We start from the raw sequence: 26158 nt of genomic DNA, 5'->3' as shown, positions 1-26158 counted from the left end.
ATGAAGGAGCCAGAAGTTATAGCCATAACTCAGATAAGAGCCATGTTTGGTATTTGTACTTTCACAATATGTAAAAGTTGAAGAGAGGTAGATTTTAGCTTAAAGTGCTGCCTCAAATGTAATGAGTTTTATCACCAGTGTGAGTGTTTTAAGAAGAGACTATATGATTACTTTGTCAAAACTTTGATAACAGGCTTCTTGGTAGTGTAGTGAATGCAGTGCTGGACTTGAAGTGAGGAAGATTCCAGGTCTTGCCTCTGATACTTACTATATAACCCTGGGCAAGTTACTTAACCTCTTGTTTCCTCATCTATAAAATGATAATAGTAATAATAGCTCCTACCTCTCAGAGTTGTTTTGAGGACAAAATGAGACAATTTTTGTAAACTTTTTTTCAAACTTAAAGTACTATATAAATGCTAGCTGTTATTATTATTATATTTATCATTATTGTATTTTTAAATTTTATTTGTTTATTTAGAATGTTTCCATGGTTACATCATATTATTGTATCTTAAAAGAATGATTATGCATGTATAGGTTGTAATAGATGGCTTCTAAAATCTCTTGCAAATGACAGCATTTTTCATTACTCAGACTTTACAGGAAAATAGTTCTTTGTATTGAAGTGTCTTATATAAATTTGCAGTAGGGTTACATTTAAAGTAGCCATGATTACTCCTTTGGATATGAAGATTCCAATATTTGCTAATTATTAGGTCAGGATGGGCCCATGGATAAAGCACATATATGTTTTCTGGGTCATCTTTTCCAGGAAATTTTCCTGAAGCTTTCTTTTACCACAATTGGAAGAGACTTTAGAGACTATCTAGTGGGAAAAAAGTACTGTAAGGCCATTTATCTTTGGGGGATACATTCCAAGAGGATATAAATGAACACCTACTGATCCTCTCATATATATGTTCACTTTCCTCTTACTCCTGCCCTTTTGCTCACTGATTCCAAGACAACCCCCCCTAACACCCCCCCCCCGCCCACACACACACACACATACATACACACAAACAACCAAAACAACTCAACCAAGACTGAAAGTGAAGGCAAAAGAGACTAATGGGGACAGGGCACTTTGGTGCTTCCTGGTGAATAACTGAAACCACGGAGAGCAAAACAGCAGATGAGGGTGGCCCATTGTATTTAATAAAGAATTCTCATCCTCTTTCTCTCCCTACCTCCAATATCAACAAAGACTTGCTGTGTAATCTTAAATGTGGTACTGAACCTTTGGGGAAGACACTTGTCTCATCTGTAAAAATATCTTGCATGCATGAAGATGGTGGGATGAAACTAGATTGAACAAACTTGGAAGAGAAAAGACTGGCTGAAATAATGATTGCCTTGAAATATTTGAAAGGCCGTCACCTGGAAGCATTAAACTTGTTCTGCTTTGCCTTGGAGGGCAGAACTAGGAATAAATTATGAAAGTTGCAGAGAGGCAAATTTAGGCTGCAGGTAAAGAAACTTTTTAAAAAATAGATTGTTCCCAAATCGAGATACTGTAGTCTGTTTCTGGAACTTGTAACTTCCCTGTCACTGGAATTCTTATGTTTTGATCTTCATTTATTAAACTAAATGTCATCTGAGTTACCTTTTAGTTTTGAGGCTGATAACCAGATGATCATTTGGGGTACTTTTGAGTACCAGAATATGTGTGTGTGTGTGTGTGTGTGTGTGTGTCTCTGTCTTTGTCTGTCTGTCTCTGCGTCTGTGTCCCCACACACAAATGCACACAAATGTTTGTGTGTTGAATTTTAGTGCAGAAATCTCTAACATAAGTTCTTTTTGCAATTTATTATGGTACTTTGAAAAGAATAGTAACAACCTGCATCCAAAAAACGAACAAACCTGTAACATCCACAACACTTTATGTAAACTTATAATAGTAGTGGCAATTTTAAATTTTGACCATACCAAGAATTAAAAGAATAGCTAAGAGAAATACTTTTGAGAAGATTTGGCAACATAACTAAGTATTGTGCACATGCACCTGCACACTCCTTCTCCCTTTGTTTTATTAAAATTATCATTTGGGGAGAAAGGTACCATTTGCAAAATGCTCAATTTATCTTCATCTAATTATATTTTATCTTCCTAACCTTGCCAATTTCAACATTACTTGGGTCCATCTTTTCTCCTCTTTGAATACCTTGAAGGTTTTCTATAACATTTATTTTGTAGATCAAGAAGTTATTTTTCATATCCTAATTTGCTAAAAATTTTGTTTTATAATTCTGTTAGTAGCTATAATTATGTAGATGAGTGAAAATTATAATTTTTCATTTTTAAGTTGATTCTTTGTTCAAGACCACAGTGTGCCCATAATAAGAATTTTCTATAATAATCAAGTAATTTCCATATGTCCTCATTATAGTGTTAGAGTTGATTTTCCAATAAGTATAAAATTCCCATAACAATCTTTTAGGTCTTTTGCCAATTGATAATTATTTAAAGAGGAATGTTGTAGGCATAATTGGATTTCCAGGGCAGCTAACTTATTAAAGAACTGATAAAGTTGCTTCTGTCAGATGGAATAAATTTATTTTTCTGTACTTTCAGTTCTGTCCCAATGGAAAAGAATTGGAATAACTGTTTTCTTAGCCATAGGAGTTATACAACTGAAGTTAATCTGATTCATAAGAAGTTCAGATTCTACCATTTTAGTTAATTTTAGCTAAACTTTCAGGTTGTGGGTCAACCTGAAAGTCCTGAAAGTTAAAAAAAATTGACATATTTTAATGGCAACTATATAATTTTTACAAAATTTTATCCCTTGCCCTTACTTTAATGTTTGAGTAATCTTCCCTTTCCCTTCCAAAGGTTCACAGTTGAAGTCATTATTTTCTGATGACTTGGCATACTTAGCATATTGTTTATATTATATAAAGTTTATAGTTTTACTATTTTGGTTTGTATATGTAGTTTTGTGAGGAAAGTGAAATATTTTCTATACATTGTAATCATGTTCCAGAAACCTCAGAGCTATAATTTTATAGAACTTATGTAAATTTATGTTATTTAGTAAGATACCACAGGAATTTTGTGATCCTTAATTGATGATGTAAAAGTACTATAATTGTATTTCCTCAGATGAAAGTTTTGTAATAATAATATTAGTCGACTGAGTATTTTTTTGGTTATGTTTTGTGAATGTGGAAATGTATTGCCTATATGAATATTGTCACATTCATCTGATCTGGAACATTTACTCTTCCTTCCCCTCAAACCCTTATTGGCCACAATGCCCCAGCATGCATAACTGTGGCTTTTCTCTAGTGTCAAGGAAAAAGAATATAGCACCTAGGATTGGAATTAATGCATTCAATTTGTCCACTGGCCAAATTCATGTTTTTGCCACCTAGACGAGAAAATACCTGAAAACAAAAAGACTCAGAGTTTCAAGAGTAAGCAAAGGATGGGGAAAAGAGGGAATTAAAGTTGAGTGAGACAGCCAATATCTATTTCAGGTAGTGTAGTATATAGTGTAGCGTAATTTATATTGTAGTATTATGGTATAGTAGTATATAGGAAGGCACAGTTCATTTTCCCATTCTTGTTCTTTTGTCTATGCAGTGTGGCCTACTGGATAGGTATTGGACCTGAAGTCAGGAGTTCTGTTCCTAATTCTTCCACTGACTTGCAGTTTGACTTTGGGCAAGTAAGTTCCTTTGACTTTTTGTTCCTATTTGCTCATGAATAAAATAAGTTTAACTATACTAGTTTACCCATTCCCCACTAACAAAACTTGTGAGATTACATCTTCAAAGCATTTGGCATTTGGACAAATTTTATAATATGCAAGATAATATTTCAAAAATACTTCATGTAAAATTGGTATTCTAATGAGAAAAATTTAGGGGGAAAAAGAAACTTACAGACTTTTTTAGTAAACATATCTATGAAAAGTTCAGCTTAATTTAAATTATCTAGCTGGAATCTTTTAAAGTTAATATAGCAATTGTTAATATTTGTAAGATTAGAACTCATATTTATAGCAGTATTTGGTAATGAGGCTTTTTTATTTGTTAAATTTTTGGTTATTTATATGATTTACTCAGCATGCCAAATATTGAAAATTGTGTTTCTGCAATGTCTACTCATATAGATCATGTTGAACAAAAATTAAGTGGCATAAAATTTATAACATTTTACTTTTTGAGCAAAGGAAACAAGTTAGTTCTTTTATTATAGACTTTTTGGATTATATACCATTTTCTTATGTCCAAAGTAGTAGAACCTTGAACTGCTCCAACTATTCTTTAAAAGAATTTAGAATAATAACCTAAACATGCATTAACCCAGTGATACCACTCCTAGGCATATACCCCAAAGACAGTAGGGAGAGACTCATATATTCAAAAATTAAGCAGAACCTTTTGTTGTAGCAAGGGACTAAAAAAAAAACCTCTGTACTCATCATTTAGGAAATGGCTGAACAAATTATGACAAGTCATTGTAATATGATATTTTTGCACTGTACCAAATGGCCAAAAGATTAGATTCAGAAAAAGGAAAAAAACAAACCAGGAAAAGTTGGTGTGAATTGATGTAGAGTGAAGTTCTCATGAGGGTAGAATGGAACACTTTCAGACTCTGGTGACATTGTATAACAAACCCAACTTTTTAATTTATTTATTACTAGAGAGAACTCCCCACCCCACCCCTCCAGGGTGTGTGAGATGGGGTGTAGTTGTGCAGAAAAGTTGGACAGTAGTACTGGGAATGCCAAAAAGAAAAACAACAATGACATATCATTTTTTAAATTCACAGAAGAGAGAAGGAAATTTAGAAGTGTAGTTGGGTTGGTACCACCTACTTAATATACAAAATAAGTTGCATATATTTGATTCACAGTTTCTTATTTTTAAAAATGAAAAAGAAAGGAAAATAAGTTTTGACTGGGTTACTTACTTGTACAAAGAAGCCATTTCTGAAGGTGATATGCAGAATGCTGATTAAACAAATTAAAAACATTTAGTACATAATCCACCTGCTTTTAAAAGGGTTTAAAGACATAAGTTAAGTAAACTGTAAAATTAGATAGGATAAAAGTTGATTTAAAGTAATTGTTACTGTGTGTATGTGGCTTAATTTTGTATTGTTATTGATTATATTTCTTCAGCAAACATGCTTAATTTCTACCCTGCTCCCCTCTCTTTCCTCAGTTGATATTTAACTAGGTTGTGGTAATTACATTGAATGAATGAATTATTTAGGGTAGAAATTTCTTATTATGAAATGGTCTATATTGTTAGGTTAAGGAAAACCCTAGATCTCAGACAAAAATGTATCTTAAGCTTTAGTAGTAGATCTCTCAGGTAACTCTACTAACAATCCCTGAATGACTCTCTAACTCTTCTCTCCTTCATTAACTCTACAAATGATGTGTACATGGAATGATTCTGAATCTTTCATTATCCTCAGGAACCCCTTTTTATAGATTTTCCGATTTTTTTTTCTTCTATGTGTGACTAACAAGCTGATTTGTTTTCCTTTGACTTTAGTCCCCTATCTTTGCTGGAATTTTTAAGATCCTATAAACTTATAATTCTGTTGAAGCATGTCTATTGAGTTAATTGTAAACATGCCCAACATGGAAAACTTGGGGTTCTCAGGCATGACTTACAGGTCAATAAATTGGCAGTAGTTAACAGAAGCCTTATGTTACTGCAAATCTATTGCTTTAGTGCTGAAATTTCCAATTTCTTCCAGTCTCAAGATACAAATACTGCATTCATAGCTTGTTCTTATGTTTAAAGAGCTTATTTGAAGACAAATATCTATAGTTTTCTTTTAGCTTTTTTGTTACCTTTTTTGGGGGGGATAGATGGTAAAGGAAGTTCAGAGTACTCCCACTTACTGCTCAGATGACCATTGAACAAGTCATTTCAACTCCCTGGGTCTTCCTATCTTTTACTTATCATGAGAAAGTCAATCTAGAGTGATTTATTCTAGACTCTGGCTTGGCTCTGGAATACAAAGTTAAAAACTCCAATCTCTTCCCTCAAAGAAATTACATTCCAATTGCAATTGGACAAAGTCAATATGGACATGGATAAATAAAAAAAAAGAGTACAAAATAAATAGGAGAGAGAGCTTGGCACACTAGATAAACAATAGAAAGTCAGGAAGGCTTAGGTTCAAGTCTAACCATGACTTAATAACGGCTCTGTGTGATCCTGGACAAGTCCCTTATCTTCTCCTCAGTAACTCTTTAAGGTTTAGTTGGCAGGTAAATGTAGATCTGTGTTTACAAGAGGAATTCCTCTTGCAGAGTACCTTATACTAATGAAAGTACAGATCTTACCTTTTCTATTAATGTCTTGCATATTTGTGAAAATAATTTGTGGGAGTAATATTTTGTAGCTATTTTTCTTCCTGTTCCGTTGCAACAAATCTTTGACTTGTGCCATCTGGACAGATATTAAAAGTAGGAGTAGCTAGGTTGCTCAGTGGATAGAGAACTAGGCCTCAAGTCAGGAGAACCTGGGTTCAAATTTGGTCTCATGCCCTTCCTATCATTTTACTCCACTTACCTAGACTTTACTGTTCTGCCTTTGAACCAATACTAATACAGATGGTAAGGGTTTTAAAAAAGAAAAAATAGATTCATTTATGAGGGCTCTTGAGCTATGATTTTAGAAGTTCAGACCCATAGAGTACAGTACTTTGAACTTTGATGAGGAAACTACCCCTACCAATTTAGGTCAGAATTAGAGTAGCATCAATATATTTGAAGTCAGCAAGACTTGAATTTGAATTCTCCCTCACATTCTTCTAGTTGTCTAATCCTGGACAAGTCACTTAATAACTTTATTGTAAAATGAAGGTTTGGATTCAGTTAACTCAAAAGTCCCCCAAAGCCCTGATACTTCGAACTGTGTATCTTTTCTGCAATTTATCTTCCTGGAGAATTGCCCAGATCTTTGAGAACTTTATTGACATATGTGGCAATAGTGGTAGGGCTTGAACCCCTAGGTCTTTTTGTTTTCAAGATAGGTTTTTGTGTCCATTATACCATATTACCTCTTATGTTTCCTGTGTTTCTAGGAGTTCAATGGAAGACACAGAAACACATGAAATATTTCATGTACGTTTCACATTACCTAAAATTGTTTTTGTTCCTTGTAACTTAAATGGTATTTTCAGTCTTTTCAAATAATGTCTTAGATTTTTTTGAATAAACTCAACCATGATTCAAAACTTCTAAGTCCTATGATTTACTTGATAGTGATAATCCCTCTCTGTCCTTAGTGGACTGCCTTTCAGTTGCTGAGACTCAAAACAAGTTACCCTCAAGAAGCCAATTTTTGGCTTGGTTATGATGCTTTACAGTCATGATTGGGTCTCTCATACTCCTTATAATAATCATTTTTTGAGCATGGATTCCATTCTAGTCAGCTTACTAGACACTGGGGTTGCAAACACAGCAGAGAACCCAGTATCATGACATTGTAAATAAAAGTATGCCAGATTGGTCCAAATAAAGAATGAGCCCTTCCCTGCCATCCTCACTTTGGCCTGACTAGAGCCATAATGCATAATCAATCATAAGCATATTATTTTGTGGTATATGTGCTAATGCTCATAAAACACCCTTTCAAATCTTACATTTGGTGTGCATCAATGTTTAGACCAATAAAGTAATTTATTTTTCATGTGAATTATCTTTTTTTTCTTTAGTTTTGTTGATATTGATGTGAGTTAATGCCATCAATGTCCAGGTCTCTTCCAAATTCAACTAGAAAAATCTGGAATAGAGTTCTTTTTTACTAATCAGTTTTGGTTTTTAAATTATCTTTAGGAAAGACTGCATTTTATCAGTCTTACAAAGTAAGTTCTGTTATTTTTACCATAAAATGTTATAAAAAGTAACATAAAATAACTTGAAATTTATTGGTTACAGGGACAACTTTTAATGTTGGAAATTTACAGTTGATGACAAAATTGTTCCCTGGAGTTGACCTCCCTTTATATAATTTAGATCTTTTAAAAATGGTGTTCATAATGCAGTTTATATTTCTTCCATGTAGCTCTGCCATAATTACAGCAAATGGACTCTATGCATTGGGGGCTCCCAGTGGCTCTCTGGATCAGATGGCTATAAGCCAAAGTGGACTGGATAGAAAGTTAGGAGGAAGTGTCATTTCCAGTTGATGTTAAACATGTAGTCATCACCTGCTAGACATGAACCTTGCTAACTGATCAGACCACTATTCTTTCCCTCCCTGATCCTGATTCCTACTATCTACCTCCTGAGACTTCATATTGCTTTTTTAAAATAACAGTTTGAATACCTGTTCCTGACACAGTCTTTCCCTTAGCTATAAGGCTGCCCGAGGTGTTGATTTCAAATATATGTATTATGATAATAATACCTTACATTTATATCATGCTAACTATATACCAGGCACTGTGCTGAGCACTTTAAATTTTAATTTTTGATTTTCACAACTCTGAGAGGTAGGTGCTATTATCCCTATTTTGTAGATGAGGAAGCTAAGAAAAACAGTGGTTTAATGACTTGCCCATGTCACAGAGGTAGTAAATGTCTGAGGCTTGATTTGAACTTGGGTCTCCTTGAGCTCTGTATGCTTTGTCTACTGTGTCAGCTTCCATGTGTATGGCTGTGTATATAACTATGTATGTGTCTGTTGACATATACATATACATATACATATACAAAGAGTACATGAATTACTAAGTCCATCCAGACTATCCCAAGAATAATCCATATAATTGTGTCATTAGTTCAATTTTTATCCAATTGAGGAGAAACTTAATCTCTTTGAAGAGTTCTAGATTTAAATGTTATCATAGGTCTTTATGTATAGAATATTAATATGAAACATTGAGAAATTAGTGGTGAATTAAATTTTACATAATTGTTAATTATGACATGTTCTGGTTTAATTCTCTAGTGAAGTCACCAGACATAAGTGACTTCTGGGAAATATTCCTCAAAAAACTATATTCATCTCCCAATAAACATAATTTAATGAAAACATGATTATTATTTTACCAAATTATTATTGAAATTTTCCTTGGATCAATCAGCTTAAGGCTTTCTATCCTCTTATCACCTTATTCTCTGTTGCTAGGGCCCTCTCCCTTCTCACTCTTTTCATCTCCAGACTTGGTAAGCATTCCTCAAGGTGCTCTCAACTGTCATTCTCTCATTTATAGCATGGTCCCCTCTAACACTAATTGCACTTTAAGTCTAGTAATTGCATTTGATGATTGGTATTATAATCATACATGAAAGTTATTTTGTATACATTAAAATCCCCCTGAATAATTAGAAAAAAGGAGATTGTTCTTTTACATATGTAGAGGGTATATATTTAAGAATCAGTCTAGAAAGTTCATATGAATTAACATCTCTGAAAATTACAATATCAAAATGCCCACATGTTTTTCTTTCATTTCCTATTGCCTACATGTGGATTAAGGCTTTGAATCTTTCCCTGCCTTAGATGGGAAATAGAATACCATAGCTTTCTCTGTGGGCTAGTTCCCTACAAGATTGTTTAGTGCCTTGGGGCATCTTGGGATGATCTTTCTTATCACTAATGAAATGGAGTAGTTGATTATGTATAATTTTAATATCTGATTTCTTCTATGTCCATTGGTGCAGATTAACTTTAATAGTTTAAGTTTTGAAATTATAATGGAGTTATGTGGTTTGTTGTTAAATGCTAGTGTATTAACTTTTATTATTAGATAGATGTTCTCAATAGTATTGTACAATTTGCCATTATAGAATATAATTTTTTGAGTCAATTTTTATTTTAGGGACATTTTCAATTCACATGTTAATAACCATTTGAAATACTTGACCAACGTAGCTCATAGATGAATTTTCCAAGAACAAATGTAGATAGATCACCCAATAGAGAAAAAGTGTACACTTTCCAGTATTTTAGTGAGGCAAGTATGTCATTGACCTTACTACCTGGAAAAATTAACATACATTCCCTAATTAAATATAAATACAAAATGCTAAACAAAACATTAACTACTAGAACATAACAGATATCTTTAAATGCTTTTAATCATGACCAAGCAGTAATATGTTTTACAATATATGCAGGACTCATTCAAAATCAGAAGAATTCACAATAAAATGATATGCACAGTGGAGAAAAACATACAAATTATGATTTAGATGGACAAAAAAAGAAAACAATAAATTTTTATTAATAATATTCAAAACCTCCCCAAAAAACTTTTAATAGCTGCTTTTCTTAATATAACAACCATGAAAATAAGTACCTATTTTCAAAGCTAGGCAGTTTGCCATAAATTATCAAATTTCATATATTCAGACTTTTCTAGATATTGATTTAAACTTAATTTCTACTAGTGGCAGTTATAGATGTTTTGTTGTGACTTAAGTACATGTATTTATTTGACTCAAATATTTTACCTATGTTATTTGCCAAAAATTAGGATAATGAAAGAGCAATAGATTGAAATAAACATAACATTACTGTATGTCCTTAAGCAAATAATTTTATTTAATTTCTTTTGCACTCTTTTTTACTCTAAAAAAAAAAAGAGATTAGACTAAATTGTCCCTACCTGAAATTTCTTATGTCTATAAAATTCTATAATGCCTGTGAATTTGTGGTTGTCCTGACCTATTATTTTACATTCTGTTAATGGATTGTTTCCAAATAATAAGAAACTGCTACATAAAAATTTACAGAATATAGTGATATTAAGTACCTTTTTTTGGTACTTATTGATCTTGATTTTTTTGTATTCTTATATATCAAATTTGGCACTGTGGTGTCTCCAATCTTATCCTTTCTTTTCCTCTCATCATCCTATTTATTTTGTAAATATCTTGTATTTATTTTTCTTTGAATCTTTGTATCCCTTTAACAAAGTAAATTCCTTGAGATGGGGGAATTACTTTAATTTTATATTTGTAGTCTCTAGCGTATTGTCTTTAAAAAAAGTTCGTGTTAACTAAATGCTTTCTGATTTTTTTAAATGTTATTTGAATTTCAAAGAATTGGAATTTTAATAGCATATATATAGTACCACATATGCATGTGTTTGTACACATACATATATAACCATTTATTTTTGTATCATACATATACATATAAACATAAATTGTTTTGTAACATACATTCTACCTTGTATATTGCCTTGTTCTTATTAGTAATGAAATTTATTCTATTTTATAAAAAGAAAAATATATCATAGTTCTCTGTAGAGTGGAAATCAGTAAGCAATTTGTTAGGCTGTAACTAAACTTTGAAAAAGTTAAAAAGCATTGTGATTTTTAGTTTTCTTAGCTAGAAAAAAGTTTTTTGCAAACTATTCCCATATTGTGCCAAAGTATACATGTTTTTAAAATTTTTTTAATGTTCTATAAATTTACTTATTTTAAAATTTATTTTCCCTTCAAAATGCATTTTGTTTCTTGAAGTGCATGGAATGTTAATGGTAGCATAATTAAAAGACATGGAATCTTAATAGTTTTAAAAGGAGATCCCAATGGTTATCTCTTTCCAATCTGTAGATGAAATACTATGTTAAAATTCTCAATGTTATTTGCCTTTATCAGGATTATGTTAAAATTTTTACTCCCGATTATCAGCAGATATCTTTAAAAGAGCAATATTGTTGGCTTTGGAAATAAGATCTTGGATAACTTAAAAAAAAGAAAAATTTGATAAAGTGATGTTAAAAATATAGAATTTACTATTTACAGGATTTGTTCATGAGTGGATTTTGAAATAATAGAAATGATTATCTCAATGCTATTTATTTAATATTACATTTAATACATTAAATAATTCTCTAAACATTACAGAGAAATAGATCTATTATCATTATATCACATTATATATGTATAACATTCCTACAGGGCTTTTAAAGGTGTTCTAATGGCATTTTAAAAAGCCAATATTTTATTTTCCCCCAATTACATGTAAAACAGTTTTTTAACATTAACATTAAAAATTTTGAGTTCTAAATTTTCTGCTTCCTTACCCTTCTCTAGTTCCTCTTAACCTTTGCCACTCCAAAAAATGGTAAGCAATCTAATATAGATTTTACATGTTCAATCACAGAAAATATTTTTCAGTATTAGTCATTTTGTGGAAGAGATCTCACAAGAAATAAGAAGAAGAAAGTGAAATGTATTATGTTTCAGTCTTCATTCAGACACCATCAGTTCTTTCTCTGAGAGCAGATGGTATTTTTCATCATGAGTCTCTTATATTGTCTTGTATTACTGTATTGCTTAGAATAAATAGGTCATTCACAATTGTTCATCAAAAAATACTGCTGTCGCTGTGTACAATATTCTTTTGGTTTTGCTCACTTTGTTTTGCATTAGTTCATATAAGTTTTTCCAGATTTTTCCAAAATCATCCTGATTGTCATTTTTTATAGTACAATAAAATTCCATCATAATCACTGTACCACAGCCATTCTCCAGTTGATGGACAACTCTACAATTTTCCATTCTTTTGATACTACAAAAAGAGCTGCAATAAATATTTTTGAAGAATTAGGTCCTTCCTCCTCCTCCACCCCCAATCTCTTTGGAATACAGACCTTATGCACAATTTTTACAGCCTTCTGGACATAGTTCCAAATTACCCTACAGAATGGATGGATCAAATCACATTAGTGTCCAAGTTTTCCCACACCCCCTCCAACAGTTCTCATTTTCCTTTTCTGTCATTTTAGCCAATATGAGAGGGTTGAGGAAGTACCCCAAAGTTGTTTTAATTTGCATTTCTCTAATCACTAGTGGTTTGGAGCATTTTTTCATATAAATGGTCTTGATTTCTTCGTCTGAAAACTGCCAGTTCATATCCTTTGACCATTTATCAATTGAAGAATGACTTTATATTTCGTAAATTTTACTTATTTATATGTTTGAGAATTAGACCATTATTCTAATGCCATATTAGGAAGAAGAAGCAGTTAGGATAGCTTATGATGACTGCATGGTGTAAGATAATTTTACTTTATTTAAAATTCACTTAAAAGATTGTACAGGAAACTATAGATTGGTTGGCATCACCATCTAGTGGTGACAGATGGCAAAATTGAGGATGTGTTTTCCTCCTGAAGATTTTTGTGATGGTCTTAATACTGTGGTACAACAGAGGTTTAATGATAGCAGATTGAGAACCAAAGCCTAAAGCAATCATTGATATGTTATTTTATGGACATCATTTTTTGCATTTTTCCTTTGGCTCAGTTAGGTGTATAATTTTTAGTCTGGCCATCAGGAAAAGTTACTAAAACCAGATTACTTTAGATGTGGTGATATACCCATGTTTTATATTTTCAACTATGATGTTCTCATACTTATTAAATTTTAATTTTTGCTTTTTTATATTGCTAGAGTTAGAAGAGTCCTATGTTTTATTGTTAAAGTAACCCAGGCAAAATTTCACATGTAAGTGCAATTATGAGAGGATAGAAAAAAGTACTTACTATGTTGTATATTTGAAAGATGTGAAATGATAATCTTGAGCAATTTATTATTATTATTAAACTTGTTATATTTATATTTATATTATATATACTTTTATATTTATAATATTCATATATTTATATCATATTTTAATATTAATTATTATTCAAATTCCCTGGTATCTAGAGAATGTACTTCCTTGTTGATTCCAAGCAAGTCTTGCCTTCAAACCTTTCAAGATATGACCAAGAACTTTTTGATTTAAGAATGAGAAAAAAATGAGCATACAAATATGACATTCTGTTGTCTTTTTTTTTCTTTCTCTCCATCAGAATGTGAAAACCTTTGCATCTTCAGATAGTCTAGCCAAGGTCCAAGAAGTAGCAAGCTGGCTTTTGGAAATGAATCAGGAACTGCTGTCTGTGGGCAGCAAGAGGAGACGAACTGGAAGTTCTCTAAGAGGTAATTCTTCCTCAAGCCAGGTAGATGAGGATCAGATGAATCGAGTTGTGGAGGAGGAGCAGCAGCAGCAGCAGCAGCAGCAGCAGCAACAGCAACAGCAACAGCAGCAGCAGCAGCAACAGCAGCAACAGCAGCAACAGCAACAATTACGACAGGAGGAGGAGCACATTGCAAGGAATGGGGAAGTTATTGGTGCAGAACCCAGACATGGAGACCAAAATGATTCCCAGCAAGGACAATTAGAAGAAAATAATAATCGATTTATTTCAGTAGATGAAGAATCCACAGGTATCCAAGAAGAACAGGAGGATGAAGAGGAGCATGCTGGTGAACAAGATGAAGAGGATGAAGAAGAGGAGGAAATGGACCAAGAGAGTGATGATTTTGATCAGTCTGATGACAGTAGCAGAGAAGATGAACACACAAACAGTAACAGTGTCACAAATTCTAATAGTATCATGGACTTGCCTATTCACCAACTCTCCTCCCCTTTCTATACAAAGACATCAAAAGTAAGTACATTATTTTTCAATCTGTGTTTTTGGTAACTGAAGGGAAAACACATCTTACATTGTTATGGTTTATAACATATATCATCTTAAATTTTATTAACTAGGTTCTAGGACTAAAACTCAAAGGTATCTACATATTTATCCACCAAATCAGTTGTCATTTGCTAATTCTGAACTAAAACATTAACATTCATACAAAGTAGGCCCAGTGTCAGAGAATAATAGTGGTAATGTAGCAGTCATCTTACAGATGAATGTAAAGTAATTGAAAAGATTTCTTAGAAAATCAAGAATTTGAACCATTCATTGCTTTTTGAAAAATACTACGTAGCTCAGTGGATTGAGAGCCAGGCTTAGAGATGGGAGGTCCAAGGTTCAAATCTGGCCTCAGGCACTTCTCAACTGCGTGACCCTGGGCAAGTCACTTAACTTCCATTTCCTAGCCCATAACACTCTTCGGCCTTAGAGCCAATACACACTATTGACTCTTAAGACAGAAGGAAAGGGTTTAAAAAAATGCTACAAACTATCTGTTGGTTTGTGGTCTATATCTCAGTGATGTGATAATGTAGTGATAATAGTAATTTAGGTCAACTGTGATATTTCTAAGTAAGTCGTTTAGAATTTCCTTTTTCTTTTAGAGTACCAGTTATATAGCAGATATTACATGTAAAAATAATATTCTTTGGGTTGACTTAGAAATTGCTCTAGTGAGTCCAGAGCAACTTAGTCATTACATAATTATCTTTTTGAATATAGTTCCCAGGACATAAATAAATAGGTTGTTACTTCAAATAGAATCTTTGTCTGAAGTATCAGCATGAAATGAGAATTTTAAAAAATATTTGAAATATGTTACTCATATTTTTGTTTACTCTTGGGAGAGCTATGTCTTCTTTCTATTCACATAATATAGAGTTTTTAGTGTCTTTGTTTTAGCTATTTTACTTTTAAGTTTTTTATACAACAATTAATTGAACTTTCTCATTCCTTTTGATAGTATGGACATAGTCTCCAAAAAGTGTTTGCTCACATACCTGTTACCACAAAGCCATTTTGCTTGACATGTAGCATAGCTCCAATAAGGAATTGAAATCAGGTACATTTTCTGATTTATAGAAATCTCCTGCCGCCTGCTTATTCTCTAATAGTAGGAGGGTTGTACCTGGCTTTGGCCCTCCTATAACTAATGCAGGGCAATTCAATAGCCACATGGTTTGCTCTACTTTATATAGTAACCATGTTAACCTAGTACTTTAGTGACTGGTTTGGGATGAATGGTCTTGCTAGTCAGATAAACAATTCTTACTATCAACCACCATTCTTCTCATTTTAGAGATGAAAGGAATAGAAGACAATGAGAAATTACATGGAAAGAGGAAATTATATGGTAAATTATTAATAAAATTGTAATGGACAATGCTTACCTTTGGGCTATCCTCCCCATCCCTGAAAAGCTTGCATTCAAAGTTTCTTGTATCTTATATCACCTTGAACTCTTATATTAAGCAAGTATATGAAATTGAAACAAACAGGGAAGTGGACTTATTTAATTCTCACAACACTTCCTGGGTATACTGTTCGCTCACAGCCACAGAGTTTGGAACTAAGGGTAGAATGCTGCAAGACTTTGGCTCCATTGACTGGAACTGAGTCAAATCAGTGCTAACCTCCATTCTCCATTGTCTAAACTGTGTTCTTTGTTATATTGCTAATGATGTCAGACAATACAGGAAATATGAATTAGGGCACTGGTACATTTAACTAGTGTGATATTGAAATCATTTTAAAAGACTGCTATATATTAATTTAAGATTGCCAAGGAATTCACTTATGTAATTGCTAAATGAAACACTCAAGTCAGCTGCCAAATTTTTATGGTGTTTTATTACAACAGGAGGAAGTGTGCCAATGGTGGCTCTAGCTTGACCCAAGACCGCCCAGAGGTCTGTTTCCATTGCACATGTCTGTTGAAGGTCATATTCTCAAATAATTAAATCTTGATCTTTGCTGCAGCCCTTCCTAAATCCTGTTACTCTGAGTAGGGTGGAGATTGTAAGTTCCAAGACCTGGTTCTGTCATTCCAAGTATCTCTATTGTATCAATTCTAAAATCAATCACGACTCAAAGAACTTCCTGTTCTATGTTTAAGCATAGGTCAAAGCCCTTTCCATTGTTTAGCAAAAGGTTTCTGTCCTAAAGTAGTCTTAACTAGGGAGGAGAAGGATCCTCCCATGCCAAGGAGTTTCACATTCCAATAGAGTTCTTACTATCAGTAGGAAATTTTTTCAAGTATGAAATTTTCCAATGGGGAAATTTCCAACATTCATAAGTCTAAGAAATTTTAAGGTTTACAGAAGAAAGTATTGGGGGGGGGGGAAGAGAGAGAGAGAGAGAGAGAGAGAGAGAGAGAGAGAGAGAGAGAGAGAGAGAGAGAGAGAGAGAGAGAGAGAGAGAGGGAAAAGGGAAAGAAGGATAGAGGTTTAAATAGTACTCTAAGATATCTGAAGTTTTTTGCAAAGTATCATCTCATCTGATCTCAATAACCCTGGGAGAAAGATGTTATAATATCTTCCTTTTACACTTAAGGAAACTGAGGCAGATAGAGGACAAGTGACTTCCTCTCAGTCACACAGCTAATAATATAAGGGTGGGAAAATAATGGTCCGGAGATATTAGGGAAATATGGAAGAAATGGCACATAGATTGTGCCTTGAAGCATGAGCAGGACTAACAAGTGGAATTTACACTATTTTTTGACAGGAAACTGAGGGCAAAGGCAAGAAAGTGGAAAAGCAGAAGGTATTCTGACAAGCAAGCAGTTCCATTTAGCTAAGGTTTAACATACTCTGGGGAAGATAGTGGTATAGAAGAGAACCTTGAATGAAAAGCTGAGGTTTAACATTTAAAATATTAGAGACGACAGGATGCTTTTGCCCCTATAATTTCTCCCTCTAGTTAGAGAGCTTTTGAATTTTTTTAAACCCATGCCATCTATCTTAAATCAATACTAAATATCAGTTCCACAGCAGAAGAGTGGTAAGGCAGTTGGGATTTAGTGACTTGTCCAGTATCACACAGCTAGGAAGTGCCTGAGGCCAAATTTGAACAGAACCTGTCTCTTTAGGCCTGGCTTTCTATCCACTGTGCTACCTATCTGCACTGTTAGCTTCTCTTTAATATTTAAAAAAGAAACTTTCCTAACTTCTAACCCTTAAAATACAAGCAAATGGTAAATGGCATTTAAAGGCAGATTCAATGTTCTTTTAGCCGGTCTGGGCCACTTTGCTGCTTCTAGGACCTGATGTCTTTTCATCTATATTTGCTAGTTCTCATTTTTCATACAGTGTTTAATAAGAATGTATTTTTCTTTAATTGCGTGTTATAGTTTTGAACTTAAATTTGTCACTAAATTTTAAACTGTATCTAAACTTTGTGATATTCTTATAAGGTGTTCTTAAACTTTTTATTCTCAGGACTACTTTATACTTATAAAAATTATTGAGTTTCCCCACCGCCAAAAGAGTTTTTGTTTCTGTGGATTATATCTATCAGCATTTGCTGTATTAAAAATTTAAAGTGTTAGTATTACTTATAAAAGTACTTTTGACTTGAAAGAATTTTGGGGGCTCCCATGGGTTCTGAGACCACACTTGAAAATTCCATTGCTGTAAAAGATATAATAACCAATATTAGACTTTGAGGTTCTTTAGGACAAGAATAATGTTTTTATTGTTTTTTTTCTCTTTAAATAACTTGTTGACCAAAAAATATAATATAAATTGAGAATCAGGGACTTTTCTGACAATTACTAGAATTGAGAATGACCTTTTAAGCATGATTGTCCAGTCCAGAAAAAGACTTGGGTAAATTTATCTTTATTCTCTTGGAATAAATCAACCAATTAAAAGTAATAGATACATTTTCATTTGTTTTGGTCTTTTATTTTCTCTTGAGAAGAACTTTAAATATTTTTGTTTATCTTTAGCAGCCCATGATTAAAAGATTTTTGTAATTATTTGTGGTTCCAAAGTAATAGGATATGTGAATCAATTTAAAATTTAAAGTTTAGGGGGCAGCTAGGTAGCTCAGTGGATTGAGAGCCAGGCCTAGAGATGGGGGTCCTAGGTTCAAATCTGACCTCGGATACTTCCTAGCTTTGTGACCCTGGGCAAGTCACTTAACCCCATTGCCTAGCTCTTACCGCTCTTCTGCCTTGGAACCGGTACACAGTATTAATTCCAAGATGGAAGGTAAGGGTTTAAAAAAAATGTTTTTTTTAATTTTAAAGTTTAGAGAAGACTTTTAGAGAAGACTTCATAAAGAGAATATGAAGGAATGAAAATGAACTATATATTCTTATCAATTTGTTTATCCTTGTAAAAGAGGAAAAATCAAAACTTCGTATTAACCTTTTTCTTATAGTTATGAGTATTATATAAACACATCCTTTATTCCATTTAAGTTTTACTCTCTGTCCTAGTAGAAAAGTTAATTGTGAGAAAATATGAACTGAAAAGGACAGATAGAATTTTTTAAAATCCCAAGATAGATGCTATCTTCCTGCTAAAAGATTTACAAATTATTTTCCAAAGAGTATTATTGTATGGAAGACTAATCACAAAATATTGTCAGAGGTTCAAATAGACTTTATAAGGTTTGAAGGCCCATAGAAGTCTAGATAATTGACTAAGTCCATTTGCCATGTATTATTCATCCCACTGTTTTATTCACTCAGCAAACAATTGAACACTTACTTTATGCAATGTCCTACTACTAGTAAAGGCTACATAGTGTTACAAGGGAATCACTTTAAAAGACTGATATATATTAATTTAAGGTCGCCAAGGAATTCAGCTATGTAATTCCTAAATGAAAAACTCAAGTCAGCCGTCAGCCTTTTTTGGAGTTTAATTACAATAGGAGCAAGAAAGGAATTAGAGATAGAGAGAAAGAAAAAGGGAGAGAAGGGAATAGGGCTTAAATACCCCTTCTGTTTAGGCTGGGCCAAAAGGCCCAAGCCCTTAGATAGCTGGGGCAAAGAAAAGAGATCAGTCCCTATCACTCATGTGACCAAAATGGAGAAACAGTCTCAGAGGCCCCCACCTTCAGCTTCCTTCAGCGCAAGCTTCTCCGAGTCCACCGCAATCACCCCGACCAAACTACTCCACCCTCCTCAAGTCTCCAGACCCTCCTATCTTTAAGGAAACCATCCAAGTTCCTCCTCTCAGTTCTCCCATCTACCAATCACTGTTCATCAATTTCCCTGTGCCAATGGAGGCTCTAGCTTAACCCAGGACCGCCCAGAGGTTTCTGGCTTTTGCACATGTCTGTTGAAGGTCATATTTTCAAATGATTAAATCTTTGATCTAGGCTGCAGCCCTTACTCAATCCTGTTAGGACTGAATAGGGTGGAGATTTATTCCAAGTATCTCCATTGTATCAATTCTAAAATCAATCATGATTCAAAGAAATTCCTGTTCTATGCTTAAGCATAGGTCAAAGTCCTTTCCATTGTTCAGCAAAAGGTTTCTGTCCTAAAGTAATCTTAAGAAGGGAAGAGAAGGAACCTCCCATGCCAATGGGGTTCCCATTCCAATAGACTATCAGTAAGAAATTTTCCAAGTATGAAATATCCCAATGGTGAAATTTCCAACATTTATAAGTCTAAGGAATTTTGAGGTTTACAATAGCCATTAATCAGATATATTTTAAAAAGGATTCTTGTACAGATACAAGTGTCACTAAATTTTCTGATTTCCTTTCAAATCTGAAATTCTATGAATTCAGCAAGGCACTCCTATTGTTTTATTTTACAATTTATTTTACACTGTTTTACTTGTACTGTACATATTAAGTATTTACTTAGTTATAAAAATTAATATTTGTTACTCATAATGGAGAAAGCACTATGATAACTTAATGCTAATAATTATTTTGTAATCCTACCTTTGGTATGTACAGCACACTTTGTAAGTCAGAAAAGTAAACTTTTTAAATTGTGCTTGTTAAAGCCAAACTTCAAATCTTCAATATAATGTTGGAGAATCCACAAAAGGTTTATGGGTGAAAATGACTAAAATTAAGAGATGATAGTTTAAAAGGAAACATGACTCTAGAGAAAAACTTGTCACTGTTACTCTTTAGTTATAAAGATGGTTTTTATACTTTTGTCAGTGAAAAAAGTATGCATAGCCTTTTATTTCCTGAAATGTCTTGCTACTCTAGGTGTATGAGATGGTAGAAAAGAATAGATTTTTTAAAAAATCAGGAATGAAATATAATGTAGTAAAAATGTTATTAGAATTTAGGAATGTCACTAACAACCTTTTACATTGCATTATTGATTTTTTACTTCTCTAGTTTCTGCATTTTTAGAATGATCTCAAAGCTTCCTTTCCTGCTTTCCTGTTTTATGAATTATATGATTCTAGCTCTAGCGCTGGAAACAATTAGATCATTAATATCTTTTTCATTGTTAAACACTAGAGGGCATTAATGTACAGCATATTGTATTTAGTGTTCAAAATTATCTAATGTATTTGATAAATCCTCTTTCCTTTTCTTGTCTTTTAGTGTTTTGATGTAATTTTTTTGGAGTTTTAATGTAACATTTCTGGAACAATGTTGGAATAGTGCATTTGACCCTGTTTATCAATGGGGAACTAAAGAAACTCCTGTATTTAGCTTTACTCCGCTTTGAAAAAAATAATGTTTAAAGAAAAATTTTTGAGCCATGTATATGTTTCGGGTCTAACTGTTTTTGGCTGTAGGAATATAAATGCACCCCCCAAAAAGGTCCATTCCAAGCAGGTTAAGAGTGCCACCATCTGCTGCAATGGATATCCAGGACACATAAATGTCCTACATCCTGTATCAGTGAATGGTTTATAATGGTCTCTTCCTGGTAAAGTTATCTTCCTTAACTAAATTTTTCTTCTCATACCTCTGACACATCTGGTAATTTTTCTCTTAGTTTGTGGGGAAGTCTTCTCATATTCCTGGGGTTTGGTGAGATAAAATATGGTAAGCAATAGTTATTATTAGCTGTATATTGTTCTTTATGATACTCTGTAAAATAAATTTTGAGACGTTTTTCATGTACAGTGTTCTTTTAAAGATATTATTTATTACATCACATCATTTTAGTACTTTTTTCGTTTCATAGAGGGAAGGTAATTCTTGTGCTTAAAAATTATTTGAGCAAATGCATATATCCCTTGGAGATTTGTCTGGGCTTCCATTAGTCTTTAGGTTGCTTTGCTTCTTTTGGCTCTTCAAATTGGAATGACATGGGAAGCTATATCCTTGCCCTAAGTCTCAAAATGTCCAGGGTCTAGATCAGAGATTCTTAACCCTTTTTAAATGTCATAGACCCCTTTAGAAGTCTGATTGTCTCTCAGAATAATATTTTTAAATACATGAAATAAAACATGTAGAATTACAAAGGAAACTAGTTTTATTGAATTATAATCATAAAAATGTTTTTAAAAGTTCATGATCCACAGGTTAAGGATTTCTGTTATAATTGAAGCTTTAAATAATACCTTTTTCTTTGAGAAATAATTTAGAGAAAAATCATTACTTGGCAAATTTTTAAAATAATAGATTCCTCAATTTCTCCATTTTTTCTTGTTTTCATATTAAAATAATTTAGAAGAAAGTTTGAGGAAAGATTCCATCTTTTTAAAAATACTAAATTTAGATATATTATGGATAGATAGATAAATTGATAGAGAACATTTAAGTACTTATTGTGTATCAGGCACTGTTGACACACAATGAGCTTAGAATACAAATACTAGGGGGAAAAAGTGGTCCCTGTCCTCTGGATTTTATATGGTAATAAGTGTAAATCAACACAGAGATGAAACTGGAAATGGGGTTGGAGGTGGTACAAGGTAGAATCCAGATGATTCAGAATAGAGTGGGGAGAAGAGAGAACATATGTAACCTAGACTCTTCATAAACATAGTGTCCTGGTTCATGAAATCAGTAAATAGCGGAGGCATCTTTAGGGAGAGTCAAGAATGAAGCTGGGAAAGAAATAGGAAGCAGACAAAGTAAAAAACTTTAGTTATGAGCTTATTATTCCCTTTGTTTTGTTACACAGACTTAATACCTTGATGTTATTTCCTTAGATTATTTCCTGAATGAATGACTAAATTTCACAACTCTGATTATGAACTTTGGTAAATAAATTCTTTGAATTTGATCAAGGTGCATCATTAACACATTTTGGGGTTAGAGAAAACCCAAGTAGGATAATCATCTAGCTCTAGATCAAGATCATCTTGAATTTAAATTGGTAATATAAATTCTAATAAATGAAATCATGCTCGTAAATTTTGAGACCCTATTTGATTTTCTGTGGTCTCATTTAACCAAGATTCACAATAGACCATTCATCTTTGTGGTTTAATTTATATCAGCAATAAAGTAGAATTCTAATCTCTTTATGTTAACAGGGTAACAATTGTTGCTAGTACAGTTAAATAGATGCCTAAATTCTTTAAAGTGGTCCAGGTAGTGAAACAAAGATATTCTCATTTGAACCTTGTAAAAGTCTTGCAAATAGATAATACAAACATTGTCCCCATTTTGTAATGTAAATGATGAAATTGATATGACAGGTTAGTTAATTTATTTTTACAGTAAATTTCAGAGGTGAAATTCAAACCCTGTTTTCACCTTCCAAATTCATAACTCTATTCACTATGGCACACAGCTTCCATATATCATGGAACTTATATATTACCCAATTTACATGTATACATTAAATTACTCAAAGTTTAAAACAGATCTCTCCCAACTACCTAAAGTTATTTTTATTCTTATCAACAAATCAAGCAAATATTGGTTGATTCATCTTATTACAAATATTACTTTCCTGTATCTTTTATACCTGTTGTCCAGTTTAAAGTTGCTGTTTCTCTTCATGTAATATTTATTTCTGAATTTTAAATTGTCTTCAAGGATATTTAGATTTTTCTATTCTCTCAACAGAGAGATTGAGTCCATTATAAAACTATGGGAAGCTTTTGGTGTATAATAACTTTCTGATTTAACCAACACAACAAACAAAATGCTCATTATTTACTTTAAAAAACAAAACAAAACCACCTTACCTTCTATCTTGGAATTAATACTGAGTATTGGTTCCAAGGCAGAAGAGTGATAAGGGTGAGGCAATTGGGGTCAAGTAACTTGCTCGGATTGCATAGCTAAGAAATGTCTGAGGACAGATTTGAACCCAGGTCCTTTCATCTCCAGGCCTCACTCTCTTATCACAGAGTCATTTAGTTGTGCCTCCCATAATCTCATGTTAATTATAGAGTGCTTTAAAAGTTTGTGCCAACTTTGGATGGCCACAGAGATTATTGCCTGTGATTTGCAGAGCTAGATGATTATCCCACTTGGGTTTTCTCTAACCCCAAAATGTGATGAAGAAAGGTGATGAGAATTATAATTGACATTTCATGGGCATCTGTAATTATTTTTGACTAATGAAGTGATAAGTCATACATTTGGGAGGTTCTAATTTTATTCCCTTGACTGCTTCTTTGCCCATTTCGTCTACTTCCCGTTCATATGGAACCTCCAATATAGATTGTCAGTAGTCAGAAATACATTCTATTCATTTCAATGAGCAGTTATTAAATACTAAGTATATGCAAGGCATTGAGGATAAAAAGTCAGAAATCAAACCATGATAGACTTCAAAGAGATTATACATTCTGAATAGCAATAGTCTAGAGTCATTTGAGTAAATCTATGGCACACATGCCAGAAGAAGCTGTTCCTCTTCCCCTCTCCATGGGTGCTTGAGGACATTTCTCACATTACTCACCCCTCTGCCCAGCAGCCCAATGGGAGTGCTTCCTCTCCTTTCTGGGGTAAGGAGCCACTCACATATGGTATGAGAGTGCAGTTTTTAGCACTTGGTCCCTAAAAGGTTTGCCATCATTGATATATCGCTTTAAGATAGGAAATTGAAACAATGAGGATTTGTGAGAAAAGAAACTTATTTCAAATGAGGTCTTAAATACAACCATTCTAGTGTCATATGTAATGGAGTAAACTATTTGCATCAACTTTTAAAATTTAGTTTCATAAAACTTCTGTAAATTACTATTAGAAAAATAAATCCAAGAAGTTAAGATAAATTTACTTGGTTATTTGGTATAAGTGGAAAAATATGTTTGCTCAAGGTCACACAACTACTTTCTTGAAACAAAATTCAAACAAAGATCTTCCTGATTGGTTAATCCTAGAACTTTCTCTGGTAGATCACATGACCATAACTAATTGAAAGCATTTTCAGCCTTTCCCCATAGATTAGATGATTTCTCAAAATCAGATCATTTAATTCAAATTTAGATTTTACTGATAATTTGATAGAGTTTTTTGGGCATGATATGTTAGAACAATTGCTGCCACAAAAAAACCCCCAAACAACAAAACAACTTGGAATATTTACTCATTATATATTGAATGGATTATTTTCTTTGACTTAAAAAGAAATAGACTTAGAACTATATGTAAAGTGGTTATCATTTTGGTCTTATATTACATACAATTTTTTTTTCTCTTTAATTCTCAAATGATTTCTCAATTTTAAATTAACTTAAAAGAAGGGAATTTTTTTTTCCCTTCTGCATTTCCAAATTGCTATACAAGGCAGCTTCACTCAGTCATTCTAAGGATAGAAGTGCCTTTTCATCTGTTATCTGAGTAGCTTTATTGAGAGTATCTTTAACAAGTATCTATTTCTTACTCAGCTTATACTTAACCTTAGTTACTATTTTAGAAGTTTTACTTATAAATATTCAAATCATTATCAGGTCTTCAGAAGTTGTGTCTGATTTTGGTACAAAATATTGGGAAATAAAAACGAAGTAAATGAGTTGATCTGTTTTGATTTAATTTGTAATTTTTCTAGAAGATTTCGGAAATATGGTATATTAAAAGGGATAAGAATAACTGTTTAGTAATTCTTAAAAATATTTGTTAAGCATTTTAAAAATGCTTTATAAATGTTAACTATTACTATTATTCAGTGTTCTAGATTATAGTCTCCTTGATGTAATGTTATCTTTTTTTTTTAACCCTTGCTTTCTTAGTATCATCTTAAAGGACTACAAATATGTCAGCTAGTATTGAGAAAAGCAGCTCAATGTAATGAAAAACCCATTGGACTTCAACTCAGGAGAGACTTGGGGTTTAAATCCTGCTTCTGAAACTAGCTGTATTTATCATGAGAATATCTCTTTGCTTCTCTGATCCCGGCAGGGTTGTTTTGAGAATCAAATGTGATAATGTATCCAAAATACTTTGCCTGCCTTAATGCGCTATATGGGGGTAATTTTAAAATATTTATATAGCTTGTGTTGATACTCACAAATAATGGTTATATGTGGAAGTTATTTCTTCCCCTTTTGCATGTAAATTGCAGTCCTTTTTTAAATTCAAGGTTTTACCATGCTTCTCATTTTCCTGTGTTCTGCTGAAAGTTTCTACATGAATACCAAGTGTTAAATAGTAAGTTCTAGAGTTTATATTAGTTATCTATGTGTTTTGGAATTCATATTTAATATTGTTGAAAAGCATATTGGTATATGAGAGCACCTTGAAGAGACAGCCAAGCCTGTAGACAGGAGGAACTGGGTTCAAATTTGACCTTAGACACTTCTTAGTCTTGTAATCCTGG

The 26158-nt window shown here is 32.8% G+C and overlaps 1 protein-coding gene across 9 annotated transcripts in view; it reads left to right on the top strand.

Moving 5' to 3' along the window:
• Positions 1 to 26158, top strand: part of FBXW7 (F-box and WD repeat domain containing 7) — a 263842-nt gene that overhangs the window by 146771 nt on the left and 90913 nt on the right. For 6 of the 9 annotated variants that reach the window (XM_007496236.3, XM_056802766.1, XM_056802764.1 and 3 more), the window contains 2 exons: positions 3592 to 3676; positions 13807 to 14448. In XM_007496236.3, the coding sequence (XP_007496298.2) occupies positions 13876 to 14448 (573 nt within the window). In that variant the 5' untranslated portion in view covers positions 3592 to 3676; positions 13807 to 13875. The remainder of the gene's footprint in view (positions 1 to 3591; positions 3677 to 13806; positions 14449 to 26158) is intronic. The other 3 variants (XM_056802769.1, XM_056802770.1, XM_056802767.1) reach the window with 1 other exon arrangement.

Source organism: Monodelphis domestica, chromosome 6, assembly GCF_027887165.1.
Source record: "Monodelphis domestica isolate mMonDom1 chromosome 6, mMonDom1.pri, whole genome shotgun sequence".
Classification (NCBI taxonomy): Eukaryota; Metazoa; Chordata; class Mammalia; order Didelphimorphia; family Didelphidae; genus Monodelphis; species Monodelphis domestica.
Note: the sequence above shows the minus strand (reverse complement) of the source record. Positions and strands in the feature narration are given on the sequence as shown.